Consider the following 22,121-nt stretch of genomic DNA (forward strand, 5'->3'; position numbering starts at 1 on the left):
AACCCCTGAAGATTTCATCACATGAGATAATCTTTAATTCCTGCGTCCGACGAAGTGGGTATTCACCCACGAAAGCTTATGCTCCAATACATCTGTTAGTCTTAAAGGTGCCACAGGACTCTCTGTTGCTTTTTACAGATCCAGACTAAAACAGCTACCCCTCTGATACTTGTACCTTTAAGAGGCTCCTGTTATGTGAGGCAGAGGGGGAAACTGAGACATTGAATGAAGCAGACCTCTGTCCAGTGCCTTGTGCTCTGATGGACACATGAACACCCCAGTATACAGCAGAGAGCTGAACCCAGTTTACCCACCTACAAGCCTACTGGACCATCTTCCTTCCTGGAGGTGACACCTGATATACGAGACCATTGTGGTTTCTCATAGTGACAGGCAAGGTTGCAAAACACTTTCCACTATAACCTCGCTGTGATGTGGTGTATCAAGCCCACACTGATGAGGATAGGGTTAAGAGGAATCAGAGAGCCCAATTAGCCCTTTCTGTGGTACCTGGAAGGGAGGCAGGTAATCAAGGATTAGTCCCAGCTGGGGAGAACCAAACTGGGTGGCTCCCTATAAAGGAAGAGTCACCAGGGGAGGAGTGAAAGAGGACAGCTGTTGTAGGGATTAGCCCTGGAGGGCAGCAGGGGTTCCAGAGGGTTGACAGAGTCTAAGAGAGATCGTGAAGAAAACTCCTCCGCAACAAACTGGGAAAAGCTGCATGGAGAGATGAAACTCTAGGGAGAGAACTGGAGAGCACAGATGCCTGCAAGCAAACCAAGGTAGGAAACAGCCGAGGCAGCCAGTGAGGGTTCATCAGAAACAGACGCTAGCTACCCATCAGAAGGGCCTGGATTTTATGCTTTCGTTTGTAAAATATTTATATCTCAGGCTGCAACTTTCAACACATAGGCCCCTATCCAGGAAAGCCCCATCTGCTTAACTTTGAGCACATACCTAAATCCCCTAAACATCAACATATTAGCTGTTGAGTTATGCGAGGATATAAAAAATACATTTTCCAATGGTTTAATTTAAAAATCCTTCCTTCTCCCAAAGAATATGGGAGAACAACTCAAGAATGGCTAAATGGTCAAACGTACAATGGAAGTGTGCAAAGGGTTGGGTGATGTCGTTGGAGTAATGAGGCAGGTAAATGATCTTTGCATGGATCTAAGGGTAGGTAGCAAGATGGCACTTTTCATGGCTGGAAAGCAGAAGGTTTTCTTCCGACTACATCCAAATAAGAACTGCTTTTAAAATGAAAGGCATTTCTTTTTTAAATCGCCCAAGACTGGTCTTTACTGTGTTTTGACCTTTGCATATTTAACCAGCATGAACTGGAGTAAAAGCAGGGTTATCGCCCTTCCCAGAATAATTTAAAGGGAATAAAAGGGGAGAAGAAATTATAATTGTCACAGCATATTTCAAAAAGTTTTTATTCAATTAAGTACAGTGGGTGACAAGGTGGTGTGGTGTTCCAACCTTACGATTCCATTTCAAGTTCCATTGAACAAAAGATAATTAATGGAGCATGCAGAGGACATTCTGATTTGTAAGATGTCTCTGCATTGTCTTCAAGCTGATCAATATTGCAATCCATAACTTCACTGGTTGCTTTATGAAGTCTTTTTTTTTTTAAGGCAGTGAGTCACAAAAATTGTATTTAATCCTTCTATAGGATGTGTCCTCCTAACCTCTGCAGGATAAAGAGACACCTTGACTCCTTAATGTCCCAAATCATCCTGAAGAAGAAAAGGCCTTTTCTCCTTCTATGCTGCATAGTTCTTCTGAAGTATGGAGAAATCATTGGCTGGTAGTCAACTGACCCACAAAACAAATCTTTCTGCCTTCTATCCTCATCAATGCTCCAGGCTCTCTCAGGTATAAAAACATAATGAGTGTGACTCCAGATCTATTAAGTAGCCTGTCCACCTTAAGCCATAAGCATAATGGTCATAGGGCTAGTCTACTCTAACGTGCTACTCTGATGCAGCTGTAGCGCATCTGGTGAAGAGAGCTCTCCCGTCGGCATAAAAAATCCAGCTACACGAGAGGCAGTAGCTATCTCGGTGGGAGAAGCTCTCCCATTGGCATAGCCCTGTCAACACCAGCACTTAGGTCAGTAACTTACGTTGCTCCAGGGGGTGGCTTATTCACACCTCTGAGTGATATAAGTGGTAGCCTGTAGAAGCCCATAGTTGCTTGGAAATACGCACTATAACCTCAGGTTCAATAGGTATCTCTAAATACAGACCCCAGCCCCAAGTCCGTCACTCTTCTTTAAAAACTTCAGAGCTGAGCAGTGAGAGCGTCTGACTAAATGTTTTTGGGTGGAAAATGCTGACTAAGGAAAACTGAAACTTTTCACAGGAAAGGGTTGTTTTGGTTAAATTCTTGTTGTGAAGCTTTTTCTCAGGCTCCAATTTCTGGTCAAACCACCTAAAAATTGCTTGGTTCTTAAAACGCTCACCTGCAATGCAAAAGACCCAGGTTCTGGCCCCAGCTCTGCCTGATTCATCTAGTTGGAGGTTGAACTCTCTTTGCAGAGGGTGGGGTATGTTATGAAAAACTTTGGAAAGTCTCTGCCCTGTCCCAGTGTGGAACAGGAAACTACTTGAACTATCAAACTTTCATGGGATGGGAAAACCATTTTCTTCGAGCCCTATCTAGAGTAAGAGTCCAACACTTAGTGGCTCAATTCTTTCCCTGGGACACATCAGTGGAACGTCCACTGACTTCAGCCCAAAGAGCTAAAGTTTGGCAAAGTCATAAGTAATTGAAAGAAGGGGCTTATAAAGGGAAGTGTTTAGCACCTCAGGCTACAGGCATCAACCCTTATGTTTAGGGATGGCATTTAAAAACCGCAACCTGTCAGAAATGTTTCCTCATTTCTTCCCAACTTCAGCATGTCTCCCACAAAGTTGCACTGCTCTGAGGTCCGAGGGAGCCAACATTCACTCCTGGACAAATGGTAGCGTTGAGGTACAATACCTCCTCACTAATCAGGGCTCAAAACAGGAGCTTTTTCTGGTTGAATGAGGGGAGGCAGCATGGTTATGTGGATGAAGTGCTGTCTTGACTGGGAGTCAGGAGGTTCAATTCCTGGCTATGCTGCTGATCTCTGTGCCTCTGTTTCCCTTTGTCCATTTTGATCATAGGCTCTTTGAGGCAGCAATAGTCTCTCAGTGTTTTGTTTGGGTTTTGTTTAGCACCTGTCCCAATAAGGCTCTGCTCTTGGGTGGGGCTGCAGACACTAAGGGTATGTCTACACTACCCACCGGATCGACGGGCAGCGATCGATCCAGTAAGGGTCAATTTATCACGTCTAGTCTAGATGTGATAAATCGATCCCCGAGCACTCTCCCGTCGACTTCTGTACTCCCCTGCCGCGAGAGGCACAGGCGGAGTCGATGGGGGAGTGGCAGCAGTCGACTCACTGCAGTGAAGACACCATGTTAAGTCGATCTAAGTACATCGACTTCAGCTACGTTATTCACATAACTGAAGTGGCGTAACTTAGATCGATTTCCCGCCCCCTCCCCCTAGTGTAGACCAGGCTTAACACAAGTAATTAGTGCCCGTAAACATTTAGAAAGTCAGGACTCCTCCCTTTCCAGTGTAAGAACAGACCATGAGCAGTACTGCCCTCGTCTTATGACAGGGGTGTAAACCTTCAGAATCTTGATCTGGGTCATGTCTCTGGGGCCAGAAAGTAAAATGTGCAGTGTTTAGTCTGGTTTCCTGTGTTTCAGACTCTTCGTTGTGGATATACAGCACTTGCTTCTAACAGTGGGAAAGCTTCCAGATCATAAAACATTGTGTGGGGAAAGGTATTTTTGGTAATTTTTAGAGATTTCTAAAATGTAGTCTGACCTTCTCTCTCCTTTCAAGACCTCTGCAGGTGCCCTCATGTAACAAAGGGATTCTAGCCTCATATAAAAAGGCAGAGGGATACTGGAATCAGGCCAAGTCTGAAAGCTTTGAAGCATTTCTGTTGTGTGTGTGTGTGTGTGTGTGTGTGTGTGTGTGTACATTATAGGATGATGTACCTACAGGGATGGCATTTGTACCTCAACGCTACCATTTGTCCAGGAGTGAATGTTGGCTCCCTCAGACCTTCTATAAAGGTCCTGTAGGTACTCTTATGGAATCGCTTATGTACTCACCAGATACAGATAAAATGTTTTCTTTCGTCATTGTATCCACAGGGTAAGATAATGCTGGTGCTAGAACTCCAAAACAATGCCCCAGAATTCAGGATCAGACCTTTCTCTCACGTACCTGGTGTAATTTCACTGGGTGAAATCCTGGCCCCACTGAAGTCAAGAGGATGTTTTGCTATTGACTTCAGGGACTTCACCCAGTGAATTCAGTGGTGTTACAGCCCTGGCTACAGACTAACTCTCCACAATTCCAACAGACGCTGGACCTTGGCTGAGGGAAGGAAGAGTTAACTCCCAGCTAAACTGGAGAGTCCCACAATTGGAGGTCAAAGGGGGACGGGGGAACCCGAACTTTAATTATTTAAACCAGCAGTTCTCAAACTACAGGCTGGACTTCCCAAGGGAAACACGAGCTGTTTTTATTTATCTAAAAAATAAAGCACAGCTTGTGCCTCCATTGGGCTCTCATACATAAATATAAGAGCTCTGGCTATCAGCCCTGGGTGGCTAGGGCTGTGCACACTCGGGATGTGCGAATAAAGGGGACAGCTGGAGCCCCGTACTCGGGCTCTCCTTCCACCCAACTCCACCCCCCAATCCCTCCCCTAGAAGTAGTGGGGCTCCAGCTGTCAGCCCTGTGGTGGTAGCAGCAGCACAGAAGTAAGGATGGCCATAGGCTGCAAAGTCGGCTGTGAAAAGTGATACTGATGAATATCACTTTTCACATTGCCACCTTTACTTATGTGCTGCTGCTGGCAGGTCACTGCCTTCAGAGCTGGGTGCCAGGCCACCAGCTGCTGCTCTCCGCTCTGCCTTCGGAGCTGGGTGGCGATATATGTCCTTGTGGGAGATGGGGATGTAATCAGCTACAGATAAAAAGAAAGGGGGAGAACAATCAAATAAGTTTGAACACCACTGATTTAAATCAAGCACCACCCCATTTATTCCTTTGGAATTTAACGGCAACTATTTACTGTTCAACTGGAACATATGGTTACATTGCTCTGGTCGGTCAAAATCCAGACCTAGTTGACTGTCTACTCTATATCTTACTGATTTAGAAATGTTGATTTATCACTTATGCGAAAGATGAATTCATTTGGTTTCTGTATTGAGCTATAACTGTTGGTTCTTGATCCTCTTATTTCCTTGGATCAATATTTCCCCCCCATTCTCTTCAAAGTTGGCAAGAAAGGAAACCTAAGGTACTTAACTGGCCCCATTACCATGGTTTCTGAGCGCCAAACACCCCTAGGAGTTAGACAAATAGTACTTTCCTCATTTTAAAGATGGGGGAAGTGAGCCACAGAGACCAAACATCTTGGCGATGGTTTCCACAGATGCTTGTGGCAAAGCAGAGAATGGAATGTGGGTCACTGGAATGACAGGCTGACACTCTAACCACTGGACCATTCTTCCTCTTACAGAATTCTATTCTTTATAAGCCTCATGTAGGAAAATGCGGCCTTCTGCATACTTACTTTAGGCTTTCCATAACTTCTACCATCATAATGTAAATTAGCCATTTTTAACCTACTGGAATCACCACACAAGACTCCCTTCTACAGCCCAAACTAGGATGATCCCACCCTAGCCACTGTATCTTCCAAGACCTTGAAGAGCAGCAGTTCTGTCCTCTTACTGTTTCACATGCATGTAGACCCATCTCGGCCAGAGCCGAATGGCCCTGGAAAGGAGGCTTGCTGTAATGACGACAAAAGTCATGTAGACAGATCTCAGGGAAGCAATGTTCCACTGGAACATCGACAACTTGCACCAGCTGAGGATTCTGTGTTTGCTTCTTTGTCTCTCTGCTTAGATGACCAAGATAGGGTGGCGTTATTTGGACCTTCTCCTACCAAGAGCTGGACTGAGAGTTTTAGCGTATCTTCCACAGGCCACCAATCCCTCATGGGATTTGATTGCTATTTCCCAGGGCCTGGTATGAATTGTTAACCTAAGAGTCAAATTCTTTGCATCCTTCACCAATTCCTTTAGTGATCCATCTCCTTTCCCTCTTAATTTGCCGTATATCCCTAGTGTCTATCACAGATACAATGTACACTATACCTTTTTAAATCAACATGAATTGTAAAAAAAAAATTGGTTAGCACCTCAACTGTTTTTCAAAAGTAAAATACCATGATTGGATTTGTACGTGAACAATAGTGCAGAAAATAAACTACTTTAGAGAAGAAGCTACAGAAGCTGTCTGCTTGTTCCACAGGTCCCTGATTAACAGGATAACACAACTTTATTGCTCTTCTGTATCGCTAAGAATTAGAGCAATGCAGTCCCATGACAGTTATGTCCCGGCCATGTCCTGATTGTCTTCATGAGTTCTTATTAGACTCGCAGAGACTTATTATGACTATTGTGCCTAAGAGCTCAACCAAGGACCTGGACTCCCGGGTCCGGTAATAAGTGCTGTACAAACTCAGAACAAACGGACCATCCCTGCCCCAAGGAGTGTACAGTATAATACAAGGCCAATAGATGGCTACAGACAGACATGGGAGTACAAGGAAGCAATGAGACCATATTGGTCTCATTCGGCACACCAGCAATCTAAACCTTGTCAAGTGTGTGTCGTTTTTTGTAAGCATCACAGCAAAGGAAAGTTGTAAGGAGGATAACGAAGTAGCTTGTCAGTTCTTTATGGAAATACAGATTCTTATACCCTTGTACTGAGTCGTTCTTTACTCCTTAAGCAGGCCCTCTCGAAAACTGCCCATTCCCTACCTGTTCCTAGCGCCAAGAGCCAGATTCTGATAATCTCCCTTATAGGGAGTAGTACCTTAGTCCTCAAGGAGTCCCATTGGTTTGATCTTTGGGGAAGGGATTGTCACATGAGAAGTAGCAGCTTTCCTCCTCCGCAGTTGGAATTTATGCCAGTGCTGTTTATACTGGTTACAGGCCACATCCGGCTAATCCCAGTTATAACCAAAACATTACATGGGCAAAGAGTGTTGGAGTACAAACAAGAACAGTGAAGTCGCTGCGTTGCATGGACATTGCCCGAAGCAGCTGTAGGCAAACGGAAGTGGCCACTTGTGAAATGAATGTGTGTATGTTCCCATCCCCAGACTAGAAGAGGAGGATAAAGGAGTAAAAACTAATCTGCTCCTGTCTGTTTCTCTTTCAGGTACCTCCATCATCCTCCCTCCTTGATGTAAAACATAAATTTCACAAAACATGTAAGTACTCTGGACATCCGTCTGGAAGCATGCTGGGGGGACTTAATGCTTGGAAAAGTTTGTCAACTTCACTTTCATGACACTTCACACCAGGGCTTAGATTGGCCTGACAGCTGTTTTGGAGTAACAATGACACAGTGGGAGTGCTGTGGCCTCCCAGACCTGTAGGAGGGTAATATAGAATACATCCGACTCCCTATAAAGGGGGAAGACTTTTCAGGTCTTGATATTACAGTAGCAACTAAAGGCCACCACAGAGCCCTGCAGTACGTTGGGTGCTGTACCACACATAGTGACTGACTGTCTTGCCTATGTAGACTACATTCTTCAAGGCAAAGGAGGTAGAGTTTAGAGTGGGTTGGGAATCTTTTGCTGAAATGTCTCCTCCATCACAATGCCAGCTTGCCAAAATGGAAACGTTTTGCAGACAAATATCGGTTTTGATTAACCCTTTGTCGGGAAGGCTTCAATTCCAAGATGCAATTTCTGGTCAAAGCCAGGGATGGGCAGGGAGCTGCCACTCACCTCCCAAATAGTTGGTGGCCAAGTGGTTGGGGCACTCATCTGGGAGGTAGGAGAGTGGCACCTAAGTCCCTATTCAGAGCAGGGACTTAACCTGCCTCTTCCACATCCTGCATGAGTGCTCAAACTACTGGGGCTATTGGCTATTTGGGGTGGGGCATGTATGTGGGCATTCTCTCTGGTTCGTTCTCTCAGGTCTCGGTTTCATCCTGATGCTCAACAAAACCAAATGTCAAAACCTCAATCTTTCATGAAATGGAATTCTTGCTTTCTGGCCGGGTCTTGTAGTAGTGTCTCCATTTTACAGATGAGGCGAGGCACAGAGGTTATGTGATTTGCTCAGGGTCACACAGTAAATCTGTCACAGTCCAGAATTACACCCTCCCTTTCTAGTTCCTTTAGCATCGGACAATCCTTCCCCTCTTCTAGGATTGTTCTTCTTTTGGTCTTTTTCAGATAGTTGAGTATAAAAAATGGATCTTGTTTATTTGTAGATTATAGAGCTGGTGTAGATGTGGATTCAAGTAAGAGCAAGCTTACTTGAATCTACATTCCCTCCCCCTCCACATGCACCTATAAAAATGAGAGGTGATGAAAACCTGGGAGTAAGAGCTGGGAATGCACCTAGACTCCAAAGCTTTGTCTAAAATGTCTGTGGAGAATCCTGATGGGTGTGAAGGAACTGTGGTTTGCATGGTTCTTACCTCTGTGGTATATGATGCTGTCCCTGGCTCACTTCTGTAGCATGAGCATTAACTATTTCCCAGAAGAAGTTATTTGAGTTTCTGTGTATATGTCTTCCAAAGATGAAATGAAGGAAATATTTGACACCTAGTTATCTTCCTACTGTAATTGCTGACTGTAGAGGCAATGATGCAACATGTCTCCTCTTCCTCTGTTGACCTGATGGGCCAAATTTGGGAGACGGTGCATTTGAAAACAACTGGAAAGAAAACTAGTAAGTGTATTGCTCTGTAGCAGTCCTCTTATTCGCATTTCCTTTGGTTTAGCTAAGGCTTTGGTTTAGCTAAGATCCTCACTCAGATAATATCCTGATGCTTATCACTGTTATGTGTGTGTGTGTATATAAGCACCTTCTACATTGACATGGTCTTTCTGAAGCTGGCTATGCCAGTCTTACTGGACCGTGACCCATCAAATAAATGCCATGTGTGCTTGTGATGCCATTTAATGTATGCTCTTGATGTGAGAAAACAGTGATGTCACTTCAGCAACTTTTACATTGACTGGTACCTTCAGAGCCTGTCCCAAAGCCCACTGAAGTCAATGGGAATCTTTCTACTGAGTTCCATGGACTTTGATTAAAAGATATGACCCATAGGTAGCCCCACTGTTATCATGATGTACAATGGTGATAAAGCAAATATCACTATAGTCTATAGAATATAGCTCAATCCATAGGTGCTTACTGCCATATGTCCTTTTTAAAATAGGGTCGCCACAAGCAAATATACTGCAATGTCTTTTTTAATTCTGAATTGTGTCTTCAGGTAATCACAATATTTAAGTAACTTCTTCATAGGTCCTGATTCTGCCACCCTTATGCTAGTTCCTTCCTCCATCCTGACTCTCTGAGCGTCGTGAGAGTAAGGTACTCCTCAAGATGAACTAATGGAAGCAGAGGTGGTCCCTTAGGATTGCAGTCATGCTTCAGACATCTGTTTGCAATTCCCATTCTTTTGAATAAGAACTCAACATGAGGAGAAGATACCTGGTATTAAAAGGCTCTTGAGTCCAGGGGAGAAAGGCAATGTAAGAACCACTGGCAGGAACTTAAAGCCAGACAAATTCAAACTAGAAATGGGGCATAATTTTTTTCAACAGGGAAGGGGATTAACCATTAGAACAAACTAGCAAGGAAAGGGGCTGATTTTTCCATTGTTTGATCTTTTCCAATGGAGACTGGATTCTGCTCTGGAAGAGATGCTTTTGCCAAACACAAGTTACTGGGCTCAGTACAGGAGTAACTGGGCAGTTACAGGAGTAACAGCAGAAGATCAGACTAGATCTAATAGTCCCTTCTGGGCTTAATCTCTGAATCTCAGGGCTGAATTTGATTGTGAACACTTGCAGTTGATTACTTTAAACTTCCTTTATTGTGACTGCTCTTAAATTACACCTCTACACTGATATAACGCTGTCCTCGGGAGCCAAAATATCTTACCGCATTATAGGTGAAACCGCGTTATATCAAACTTGCTTTGATCTACTGGAATGCGAAGCCCCGCCGGAGCACTGCTTTACTGCGTTATATCCAAATTCGTGTTATATCGGGTCGCATTATATCAGGGTAGAGGTGTATTTCTTTTTTGTCTCTGTAAAGGTTTGAGAAATTCAGAACAGGAATGGCTTGAAAACTGTTCATGTTCTTGTGAAGAATGTTTGGGCAGTTGGGGGTTGTATCCATTCAATTAAAGATGGGATTTCTTTTTAAATAAATTCACTTAAACTGGTGCAAATTCCTGTACAGACTCTTAAATTGACTTAAACTTGGTTTATATTGTTCAGACATTAATGCTAAAAATTCCACACAAGGGTGTACATCAGTTTAACTAAGATCAAGTTGGATTTTTTTTTGTTTGGTTAAACCAGTGCAACCTTGTGTGAAACCAGCCTTGTGACACCATTCGTTACACCTAATAGTACCTTATTCCTCATGTACTCCTAATGACATTGATGGAGCTGTGTATGGAGTAAGTTGCTCTTTAGCATGAGTAAAGGTATGACAATGTAGCTCTATATTGCCCACTGGGCGAGCTTTGTGACACAGCTTTTCCTGTAAGTTTTTGTTACCTGCTACTCTGTTACTTCTGTCTAGTCTCCCTAAAAAGCGGATTGTTCTCTTAGGGCTGGTCTACACTATGGGGGGGGGAATGGGGAGGTGGAAGAGAATCGATCTAAGTTACGCAGCTTCAGCTACATGAATAACGTAGCTGAAATCTACATACTTAGATCTACTTACTGTGGTGTCTTCACTGCAGTGTGTCGATGGGAGACGCTCTCCCGTCGATTCCCTTTGCACTTCTCGTTGAGGTAGAATACCGGAGTCGACGCTAGAGCGATCGGCAGTCGATTTATCACATCTATAATAGACATGATAAATCAAGCCCCTCCTCCCCCACACACACTGGATCGATCGCTGCCCATCGATCCGGCCAGTAGTGTAGACAAGTCCTCAGTCTAGCACGTCTTTCCTACCAGTTCTGATTCACTAATTTTTCCTCAATCCAACTCTATCATTTTTGGTTTAATTTCATCCCTTTTCTCCCACTCTTATAGCTGCTAGCCTTCATGTGTGTGTGCACATGCATGGATGCACAAATGGGGCATGAGGGGAAGGCAATCAGTAAATACAAACCTTTTACGAAGGGGCAGAAAATAGTTGCAGTTGTAGAGGCTACATTTTCAATGCTCAGTCTATGTGAAATTTTATCTTCACCATAGATCACTGATAGTATGAAATATCTCACCCGCTAATTACCCTCATTCTATGGTTCTCAGACTCCGGTATTCTCAACTAAGCATGCATTTGCACCTGCTCCCTCTTCATCCATTTCCCGTTGATCACCCTTGTTAAGTTCTCTCCCTAGCTTGTAGCCTGCCTTGGTGAGCAAGTCATCTCTGTTCAACACCAATCCTTTCCTAGGAGTGATCAGGGTCTGTTTCACTGCCCACCACAATGAAGAAGGGAGTGGCAACTGAATTATAGATTTATTTATTTTAAAGAGCACGATGGATCATGATCACCAGGTTACAACTTGTTACTGGTTTTTTTTTGAGATTCTAATTGCAGTAGATTCTAACTCAGTCTCTTCAAGAGCTCGTAGGAACACATTCTGAAGTCCATTCTCAGTCCTCATTTGGGCAAAACTCCCATTGGCTTGACAGAGTCCCATTGAAGTCACACTCAGCAGTGGGTTATAGTTTGTTACATTGATGTGAATGGAGCAAACCTGGTCTACAGCAGCTGAGGACCAGGCCCTCTAGCATCTATGAATCAGGGAAGAGTAGTTTAGGTTCAGGGTTTGGTCTACCGAATCTGCTGCAAGTTGAACACTTGGGTCTTCAGGTTCTTAACCCTAGATCATGTAGGATATTCTCACATTAATACCTACTGGTTAGAGAGAGCTTTTCAGCTGTAGATCTCAAAGTGCTTAAGAAAGAAGGAAGTATCATATCCCCCTTTTACAGATCTAACTGCTAGCATCTCCTTTGAGTTTAATGATTCTAGCAGGAAGTGTAGCCTAGTGGATAGACCTCTGGAGTTGGACTCAGAATGCCATTCTTCCTGGCTCCTCCACTGGCCCGCTGGGTGAGCTGGAGCAAATCACTTCACTGCCTTGTGCCTCAGTTTACCCATCTGTAAAATGGCCATAATGATACCATTCTCCTTTGGAAAGTGTTTTGAGATAAGAACTGGGTGTTATAATGGGCCCGAACAAAATGATGAGCAGTGGAGGGTGTCAAAATCAACCATTGACAATTAAAACATGTTATTCCTTATGTGCTTTGTCTAGTGCAGTGGTTCCCAAACTTTTTTCTGCCAAGTAACCCTTTGGTATCTCACTAAATGTCCTGGACCCCTTTTACTTCCAGTGTTACTGGAATACCTGTAGCATGACCTCTCCCAGTCGGTACGTGACAGGTCAAGCTGTGCAGAGGGTGCCATTTTGTTCTCAAAACTGCTGGAACCCCTTTTGGGCCCTGGCTCAAGGGGCAGACCCCCTCCCTGTGACTCACAGCAGACTCTCCAGGAATCCAGGGACCCCACTTTAGGAACCACAGGTCTAGTTATGTTTATTTTGTCAAGCTTTGCTTTTCCTTTTGATATAAGGATGGTTGGGTTAATTAAAAACAGTGATTTGGAGAGCAGGCTAAACTTTTAGGGCTGATGTCCGTGGCATTCTCTAACTTTTATTAGTTTGCAAAGTTTTGTTAGAGTTCGGAAAGATTCTCGAGAACTATAAAGTGGAAAATGTAATTACTCCAGGATCAAGGACCCAGCCTCTAGAACAGGTAATAAAATGGGGAAGCCATCCAGCATACTGATCAGGGAAAAGGATTTCAAGGTTATGGGCAGAAATTGCTGAGGAAAAATGGTTGGATCAGCAGAAGAGTAGAATACTGGAATGAACCTGCTGGATCATAAAGCAACATAGCCAGCCAGAAGAGGGCTCCATAACCTCCATAGGACAGGAAAGGGGAGACCTGTCTGAGGTCACGGGACATGACTCAGGAGTGACCCGTGAGCTGCAGCTCTGGGTGGAGGCAGCAGCCTGTCAGTAAAGGGAGGGCTGGAGAGCAGGCCCCTCGGGAGTTGGGGCTGGAAGGCCTGAGAGCTGGACAGAGTCACTCCCTGTTGCTTGCAGGGGACTAGCTGGAGCTGCAGCAGAAGTGGAAGGGTCATTGTGCACCCCTGTGACCTTCACACCCCTGGACTGCTCTGCCCCTAGGGGCTGGGATGGGAACCGCTGGGTTTATCTGTTTGCTTTAAGAGTCACAGCTATCAAGGCCAGGGTGTCTGCACCTTTCATTTCTGGCCGCCCTGGAAGAAATCTCTTCGTGGACTGAAGTATTCTAGGCAGTCTACCCTGGGCTAGACCCCAGACAGCTCAATGCTCGGTGCATGTACAGAACTTGCCTCTGGTACACAGGACACACTGCCAGACAGGTAGAGGGAAGTGGGGTCAGTTACAATACAAATCAGGTGGGCAAGAAAGATTCTGGCTGGTGCGTGTGCCACCCTGAGCACACATTGGCTACAATCTGCCCCCCTCAAGTGGTGGCTGGGCCAGCTCGTGAGTGAGTCTGCTGCAGCCTTGGCTAAGAGAGATGCATCTCTCAGCACAGGTAGTAGAGGTTTATGCTTTAAGCTGAAGAGGTCCCAGGCTTGATTCCAGTTGCTGCTGACCAGGGTCTGTCTGCGTTCTTCTTGATCTAACAGATGTTACTAGGGTGAGCTCAGCAGAGTGAAAAACAAACGAGTGGACTAAAATCCTCATCCTCTAGCTCCAAAACCAGAAGCTGCCATCATTTGAGATAAAAGGTGGTACAAGAGTGCTCTTCAAATGAGACGTTTATGTAGGTAAATACTTAGTAGATGCAGCACCAGTAGATGATGCTCAATGATAGAGAGAGAATCAGCTGTAGGCTTTATAGGACCAATAAAACGTGTTTCTGTATATTGCAAATGGCTTCCTCTGTGAAGATGTTTATGTGGGGTGTTTAACAAAGGAGATCTCCTTTAGTGCCTGTTCTAAAACCCCTGGAAGCTGGTGAAAAGATTCCCATTGACTTCACTTGGCTTTGCATCAGGCCTTTAATGTATGGTAGTGTTGGGTACCCTCTCCGCTCTGTGGTTTGGCAAGCAGAAGGTAGCACCAACGACACCCACACAGACATAGGAGATCACATGGTCCTTTCCAGCAGCTTTGTGGGCCTCTATCCAGCCCCCTGCTGGCTTCTTTCTGAACATCAAGGGCTGTCTGCCAGCTCTGCTCCTTCTGTGGCTACTCTTGCTGAGCTGAGCACTGCTGAGAAGCCAGAGTGTGGGGAAGGCTGACTGCTTGGAAGAGGAGCAGCTCATTTAGAAACTGCTGCGTCCTGTTTGTATGCAAGCCTGGGCCAGGTTTACAAAAGGGGGCAAGGGGCTGTGTGGGCCATGTGGGGGAGGGGATACCTAGGGTAAAGCCTTCCCTTCCAGCAGCTGCAGTAAGGCCAGCCCCACATAGAATCCTAGAAGATTAAGGTTAGAAGGGACCTCAGGAAGTCATCTAATCCAACCCCCTGCTCAAAGCAGGGCCAACACCAACTAAAGCATCCCAGCCAGGGCTTTGTCAAGGTGGGCCCTAAAAACCTCTAATGATGGAGATCCCACCACCTCCCTAGGTAACACATTCCAGTGCTTCACCACCCTCCTAGTGAAATAGTATTTCCTAATATCCAACCTAAACCTCCCCCACTGCAACTTGAGACCATTTCTCCTTGTTCTGTCATCTGCCACCACTGAGAACAGCCGAGCTCCATCCTCTTTGGAACCCCCTTTCAGGTAGTGGAAGGCTGCTATCAAATCCCCCCCACTCTTCTCTTCTGCAGACTAAATAAACCCAGTTCCCTCAGCCCCTCCTCATAAGTCATGTGCCCCAACCCCCTGATCATTTTTGTTGCCCTCCTCTGGACTCTCTCCAATTTGCCCACATCCCTTCTGTAGTGGGGGAGACACAAAATAGGACACAGATAACAATAAAATCATGGGAACTGGAAAAACTGCAGTTATCAGAGAGGATGAGTATTCTTAATACATCAAGTAATTCCATTTGGAGAACGGGCCTGACACTAAGCTACATAGTTCTGAGAGGTAACCCAGGCATGCTCTGGGGTTTAGTCATTAAGAGTGTCAGGAAAGAGGCCAGTGATTGCTCAGCAACGCCTTGTCTACCCGTTCGGTAGAAGCAGGGAAGTCTGATAACAGTCTTGCTAAGAACCTGCAATTCCTCTGATCTCTCCACACTGCCTATTCAAGCTGGAGTCTGAGGTGGGAGAAAGTTAATGAAATCTGTCAGTTTGGATGCCTGGAAAGACAGATCTGCACTATGAATACACCTGCTGGGGACTCAGAGGCTAAATCGTGCTATTTATGGCTCTCCCAAACCAGTTTTGTAGTCTAGGCCTGTCAATCAGCCAGGGAGCCTTCAAGTGTCACAGAAGCTGAAGAGACGCAAATAAGCTGTGTCTAGGACATGAAGGCTCACAGGGGGATCTTTCCTGCCCTCTCCACTGAGGAGAGCAGGGTTTTTATTTATATAATATGAAGGTTTTTTGGAAGAGTGACCTGATCCCATCCTGGGGCCAGTGGCTGGGGCTGGATTCTCTCTCTGGACGGAAAGGTGGTTGTGGAGGGGACAGTTCGTAACAATTCACACATTCTCCAGATAGCTGTCTCCAACCCGGAGCTATGACTGCAAACCATGGGCTTGTATAGGGCAGCCAGAATCCCACTGACTAGGTCGGTCGACTGCAAGGCCAATAACCATAGCGTCCAATCCCCAGGGCAGATTTACAGATAATTTGGGCTTGGCAATCACTTCCATCTGTTCTTTTCAATAAGACTTCCTCTGTCCATGTTCGTAGTAACTCAGGTGGAAATGCACAATGAAGTGTGTTCAGTGGGGACAGATAGTTAAAGCAAAGGGAGTGAAGAAATACAGCAAGTTCATTTGGGCAAATTATTCATTCATCTTTGTTGACCTTGTCAATGGAAATGGTTTGATTGGGAGAAGACATTTGGAGGTTTTGGTGCAGATTAAAGATACTAATAGAAACGTGTTATGGTGAGTTTCTGTACCACATTAATGAAAAAAACGTTAAAGCTCTGTTCTAGAGTTCCTTACAATGATCTTACTGTCTTTGCTGAGACAACAGCATTTACTGAGCAGGTTTTAACGAACACTTGGATGTCTTTGCTATTATTACTGTAGCATCTATAAACCTGAATTCAGAGTGGGGCCCCTTACTCTGTGTTTGTGCGAGGTGTTGTACAAAGTAAGAGACAGCTCCTGCCCCAAAGAACATACAATCGAAATGGGAGGACAGATGAACGCTTTGATATCGTCGTGCCTATTTTACAATTAGAGCAGAGACAGTAAGGCCCAGATCTACAAAAGGACTTAGGTGCCCAAGGGTCTGTCAGCATTAGAGCAGTATAGATACAACGCTGCCGCTAGGCCACTGGAGTGCCATAGTATAGATTCTTCCTACATTGCTGGAAGGTGTGTGGGTGTGTGTGTGTGTGTGTGAGCTCGGTCAACAAAATAATTTTTCCTTCAACCTAGCCGCATCTACACCAGGGGGTGAGTTTGAGCTAACTACAGAACTCAGGGTGTGAAATTTTTCACGGCCTTGAGCCATTAAGCTAGGCCAATCTAACTTCTAGCTGTAGACCAGGCCTAAGTCTGGGAGTGGGTGGGGCTTAGGAATCACCTCTCCCCTCAGCATCTGCTATTGGCTAGCTTACGTGGTGTCCCCACCCACCTCACGTAGTGTATTGGCCGTTGCCCATTCTTAAGCGCCAACCTCTCCCCATTCATTGTATGGGGAGCCTAGGGGCCTAATTCAGGCTTTGTGGATTCCACTGAGTGGCTAAGCACGTAGAAGCTATGCATTGCCACTCTCCGCATTGCAGTGCCTACGTGATTCATTGAAGGTCTCAGAGGGGGGAACTGAGTGCAAAGCTCCACGTGGCCACCCGGCCTCTTATGCTTTGTTTTCATCCACACAGCAAGAAATATGAGGCTGCCCGATTGGTTCAGTTCTGGACACATCTGCACAAGCATGTTTGTATCATAGACAAGCGCCGGTCCGCTGGTTTAGGCTTGCGTTAGCTGAACTGGTGGCTCATGTGTCCGGATAACTGAAAGTCACATGGGAAACTTGGTGTTCGTTTCATTTACTTATTAAATGAAGTCCATACAGTGGAGGGGCTACCACTGATCTTGCTTGGTTTAAAAAAAAAAAAGCTAGACTGAATTATCAATTCTGAGACTTTTCCTGAAAGGCATTTTAAATGTTTAGTTCATACTTGTCCCCCACTTTGTTTGTGTCTCTTCATGCTCCTAGGATTTATCTACAACTCCTTTGGACAGGTTTGCATAGTAAGGGTCAGTGAAAGAAGGCTCCAACTGTTACTCAAGTATCACACTTGTCTGTGTGTCTCAAGAGTGTGCCTGGCGCATGTGTATAGAGAAAGGCATTGGGGTAACCAAGTTACCCTCCGTTTCTTTTTCATGGGGAGTTTGAATTGTGTTGGATGGAGTGATTAGGAATAGCTATTTGATCAGACTCAGAACATCGGATCAAATATTCCTGGAGTGGTGTTTTCTGCAGGTTACAAGCTACTCCTCCTCGAGAATATTTATGATTTGTGTTAACTCATGACACTGGTGAGGCAATCCTGAATTCCTCAGACAAGGAGGATGGCTTTGTGTTTCAAACTCTGGGCAAGGATTTAGGCTGTCTGGGTTCAATTCCTGATTTTGCTGCAGACTTCCTGTGTAACCTTGGGCAAAGTCACGTAGGGCAGACATTTAAAGGTATTTAGGTGCCTAACTTGAATAGAAATCTGGTACTTAGGGCCTAATCCAAAACCTATGGGAGTCATTCCACTATTTGAATGGGTTTGGATCGGGCCCTTTCTCTTCCTCTGACTCAGTTTCTTCTCTATAAAATGGGAATAACTTTCTCCCATCCTTTGCCTGTCTGGTTTAGGTCATGATCCTGTAAGGAGACTTTGGGATGTTAGCACATATTTAGAGTTAGTGTTTTGGTGACTCCCAATGGATTTAAGCACATGCTTACCTGCTTTGTTGAACTGGAGGAAGAATGGAGATTTCTGAAATCCAAACCCTACTCTGCTGATTAAATGTTTGTGAAAAGAAAAAGACCTTGATCAACACACAAACATTTCAGCATTTAAACCATTGATAGAACAGTCGAGATCATCGCAAAAACATTCATGCAAATGAAAATTGTTTCCTTTTTTGGCAGCTGCTGCTTTGATTTTTATTGCACTGCATTAGGAGGACGACAGATATTCCTGATGAGTAATGTAGTAATAATAATAATAAAAAGGCAGTGAATCTATTGAGACATATCTTGGAGCAGAACTGGTCCTCTTTGCTCTCTGGGACATTTCTTCCTAGCTGAGATTTACAGAGCTCTAACACTGCATCATAACGACATCCTGTGTAAACAATCTCCGAACGAATGTAAGATATCATTTAAATGCCTCATTAGGAAAAGGAAATTTCATAGATTATTTGATGTTGTTGTGACTTTTTTATTTTACTTTTATTAATTTATGTTTGCATTTGCAGGGGATTTAATTGACAGATGTGCAAGAGAAACAACATAACTCTTTTCCAAGGCTGCTCTAGTATTTATACTATTTATTATTGTAGTGCATAGGAGGCATCTGAGAATGCGGCTACATTGTAGTAGGTGCTGCATAAACATGTAGTGAGCCCTGAGGAGTCACAGTGAAGCAGGTTCAGGCCTACAAAATGCTACCAACATCGCTTTGATTCTTTTTAAAAAAACCTCCTGGACTAATTTAGACTCCGACATTCAATGTTCCCCCCGTAACAGACATTGTTAGCATTAAGGCTGTGTTCTCAGCGGGTGTGTTGGGACGAACAGTGGACGCTGGGAACAAACAGTGTAATGAAAGTTCAACAGCAGAGCTGTTGAGCCAGGAGAGGAATCCTGGCCCCATTGCTGTCAATGGCAAAACGCCTATTGATTGCAATGGGGTCATATCTCCAAAACGCCTATTGATTGCAATGGGGTCATAAATGGGCCGGATTTCCCAAAGAGCTTCGCTCCCAGGGAGGCACCTGAATGAGGTGAGGAGATGTGCAGAAGAGCTCAACACTCCGCAGTTCCCCGGGGGAGCTACTAAGATCTTCTGCAAATACAGCCGTATGTGACACGTCGAGTGATCCGCTGTAAGGCCCGGTCCTGCAGGTGTTGGTGGGATACCGAATCCCCAGAGACATGGCGATGATCTCCCCTGTTAAACGTTAAGACAAAGGAACGATCCCTCTGTTCTGAGCTCTCACAGGGGCCTACCAGAGGAAGAGGAAATTCCGAACTGACTGTGAGGATCCTAGTGCAGCCTCTGATGCAGGCCAGAGCAGAATCGCAGGACTCTCTCGGGAGGTAGGCCCAGATCCACAAAGGCTCCTAATATTTGGTTAAATCAAGGGAACTTAGGAGCCTAATTACTTCTGTGGATCTGGGCCATAGTACATAACCAGCTGAAGTGCCGACCAGTCCCAGCTCCCTGCTGCTGCAGTTATTGCCAGCCTGTCCTCTGGAAACCCCCTGCTTCCAGCAGGCCAAGTAACCAAAGCTCTGGGGTAGGCTGAGACAATGGAAAATGGAGTGAGGAACAGGAGAGCATGGACTCAGGACGAAGAGGCCTTGTTGGGCCACTGTGAAAGGGGTGGAAGGGAAATTTGCTACAAAGGGTTAAGCTTCTGGTGAACGTTTATATGTCACCGTTCTGTATGTCAGTAGAGAAGAAGGACGGACCAGTGGTTAGGGAGCTAGCCCGGGACTTGGGAGACCTCAGCCCAATTCTCTGCTTGACCACAGGCTTTCTGTGTGAATGTGGGCAAGTCACTCAGGGCCAGGTTTGTAAAGGTATTTAGGTGTCTAAAACTGCCGCTAGGCACCTAGTGGGGTTCTCAAAAGAACTTAGGAACCTAACTCCTATTGCTTTCAAAAGGGACTTCCATTTGAATGTGTTTCAGTGGCTAAGGCAAAGTAGTTACGCTGAAATGGAGGGAGAATTAATCTGTGCCAGGTACGGAACTGGTACAAATTACTTCCCCTTGGAACAAAGGGGAGCTGGGTGCCTGACTCTGATTCGGAGTCATAATCTGGACCCAGATCTGCTGCTAAGGCAGCACAGATACACGCTGCCCTTCACTCCAGGCTTGTGGCAAAGCTACAATGTAGCCCTATGCTATTAGCTGGAATTAATTTTCAGTGTAGTGAATTAAACAATGAATTAAAAGAATTTAATTTACAGTATGCAAGAAATAAGGTCAATTACAATGTACTCAGTTAACTGTAGCAGATGTTGGTGGAGCTGTGTGATGTTTGAACACTCTGCCATTATGGAAAGTGAATGAATGCATCATAATTAGATTAGAGATTAGTTTTATGCTTTAGTCAGTCAAGCAAATATGGAAATATAACTACAGTTTTACCTCTATTAATAACTGCTAATTGCCTGAGAGGTGGTGTTTTAAAGACATGGGGCCAGATCATTGGCTTTAGCCTTTCTGTGCAGGTCGGGGGTGGACTGTAAAGGTGTCTTTAATTTAGCTGGGCAGGAAATGGCTTTACTATTCCTCAAATAGTTTTGAGTTCAAATTTTTTTCTCATCTCAAATTGGGCTGGAAAGTTGAAATCTCAGTTTTTGCAAAAGCAAAAAAATAAATATATTGTTTCTGGTCTATTGAAACATTTCACTTTAAAAAAAATATTTCATTTTGTTGTGTCCGGTTTTTTTTTTTTTTTTTTTGTCTTTTTTGTCTCATTAGCTTAAATTTTGAAATGAAAACTTGCTTAGAATCAGAAAACTGGAATTATTCGCTTTGAATCGTTTCGTTGTGACAATTCTGAAACTTTTCTCAACCTTTTTAATTTGAGTCTGGAGATTTGTCAAAATGGACCTTGATTCTTGAATTCTCAGTTTTGACAAATCCGCATTTTTGATTGGGGTGAGGAATTTAGAACATAAGAACGGCCATCCTGGGTCAGACCAAAGGTCCATCCAGCCCAGTATCCTGTCTACCGACAGTGGCCAATGCCAGGTGCCCCAGAGGGAGTGAACCCAACAGGCAATGATGAAGTGATCTCTCTCCTGCTGTCCATCTCCACCCTCTGACAAACAGAGGCTAGGGACACCATTCCTTACCCATCCTGGCTAATAGCCATTAATGGACTTAATCTCCATGAATTTATCTAATGTTTATCAAAACATTCCTGACCAGCTCCAATCTTTGTCACCTTTACTCCACCCCCATGCCCTAATTCTCTCCTCGTCCCCCATATTTGCTGATCCCGGGGAGCAAGTTGCAACGTAGAGTAGCCCTAAGACTACTCTGAGCTATGCAGCTGCTTACGGCATTCCAGCAGCTGGCAATTGCTGTGTGGAGACAATGGCCACCAGGGCCGGCTCTGGCTTTTTTGCCGCCCCAAGCAAAAAAACCCCAAAAAACCTGTGGGGCGGCCGGAGCCAGGGTGCAGGGGGACTCCCTGCGCTGCAGACGTGCCCCGGGCAGCGGAGTGCGCGCCCCGGCTAGCAGGGGGAGGGGGAGGGAGCGGGGGGAGAGAGAGAAGGGGGGCAGCCAGGACTTCCTTCAGTGGGATGCTCGCCACGCGGCCCCTCCCGCCACACCACCTGCCGGGAGGGCTCCACGCCGCTGTGGTCGGCGGGCAGGGAAGGACGCGGGCTGCCCTGCCAGGCTTGCTGCAGACCTGGCACCGGCTGGGGCAGACGGAGCGCGCAGCCCGCTCCCAGCAGGGCGCTCCCCTCCTCCGCGCCGCCGCCCCCCACAGGGTGGTCGGAGCGGCAAACCAAAAAGAAAAAAACCTGTGGGGCGGCCGGAGCGGCGAAGCAAAAAAAAAAAAAGGATTGGAGGGA

General features: G+C 45.3%; 1 protein-coding gene across 1 annotated transcript in view; it reads left to right on the forward strand.

Moving 5' to 3' along the window:
* The window catches only part of TECRL (trans-2,3-enoyl-CoA reductase like), a 107,083-nt gene that overhangs the window by 16,267 nt on the left and 68,695 nt on the right, over positions 1–22,121 (forward strand). Inside the window, exon 2 of the mRNA XM_026653341.1 lies at positions 7,312–7,363. Coding sequence (XP_026509126.1) covers positions 7,312–7,363 — 52 coding nt within the window. The remainder of the gene's footprint in view (positions 1–7,311; positions 7,364–22,121) is intronic.

The sequence above is a fragment of the Terrapene carolina genome, unplaced genomic scaffold (assembly GCF_002925995.2).
Source record: "Terrapene carolina triunguis isolate 2854851 unplaced genomic scaffold, T_m_triunguis-2.0 Scaffold136, whole genome shotgun sequence".
Classification (NCBI taxonomy): Eukaryota; Metazoa; Chordata; order Testudines; family Emydidae; genus Terrapene; species Terrapene triunguis.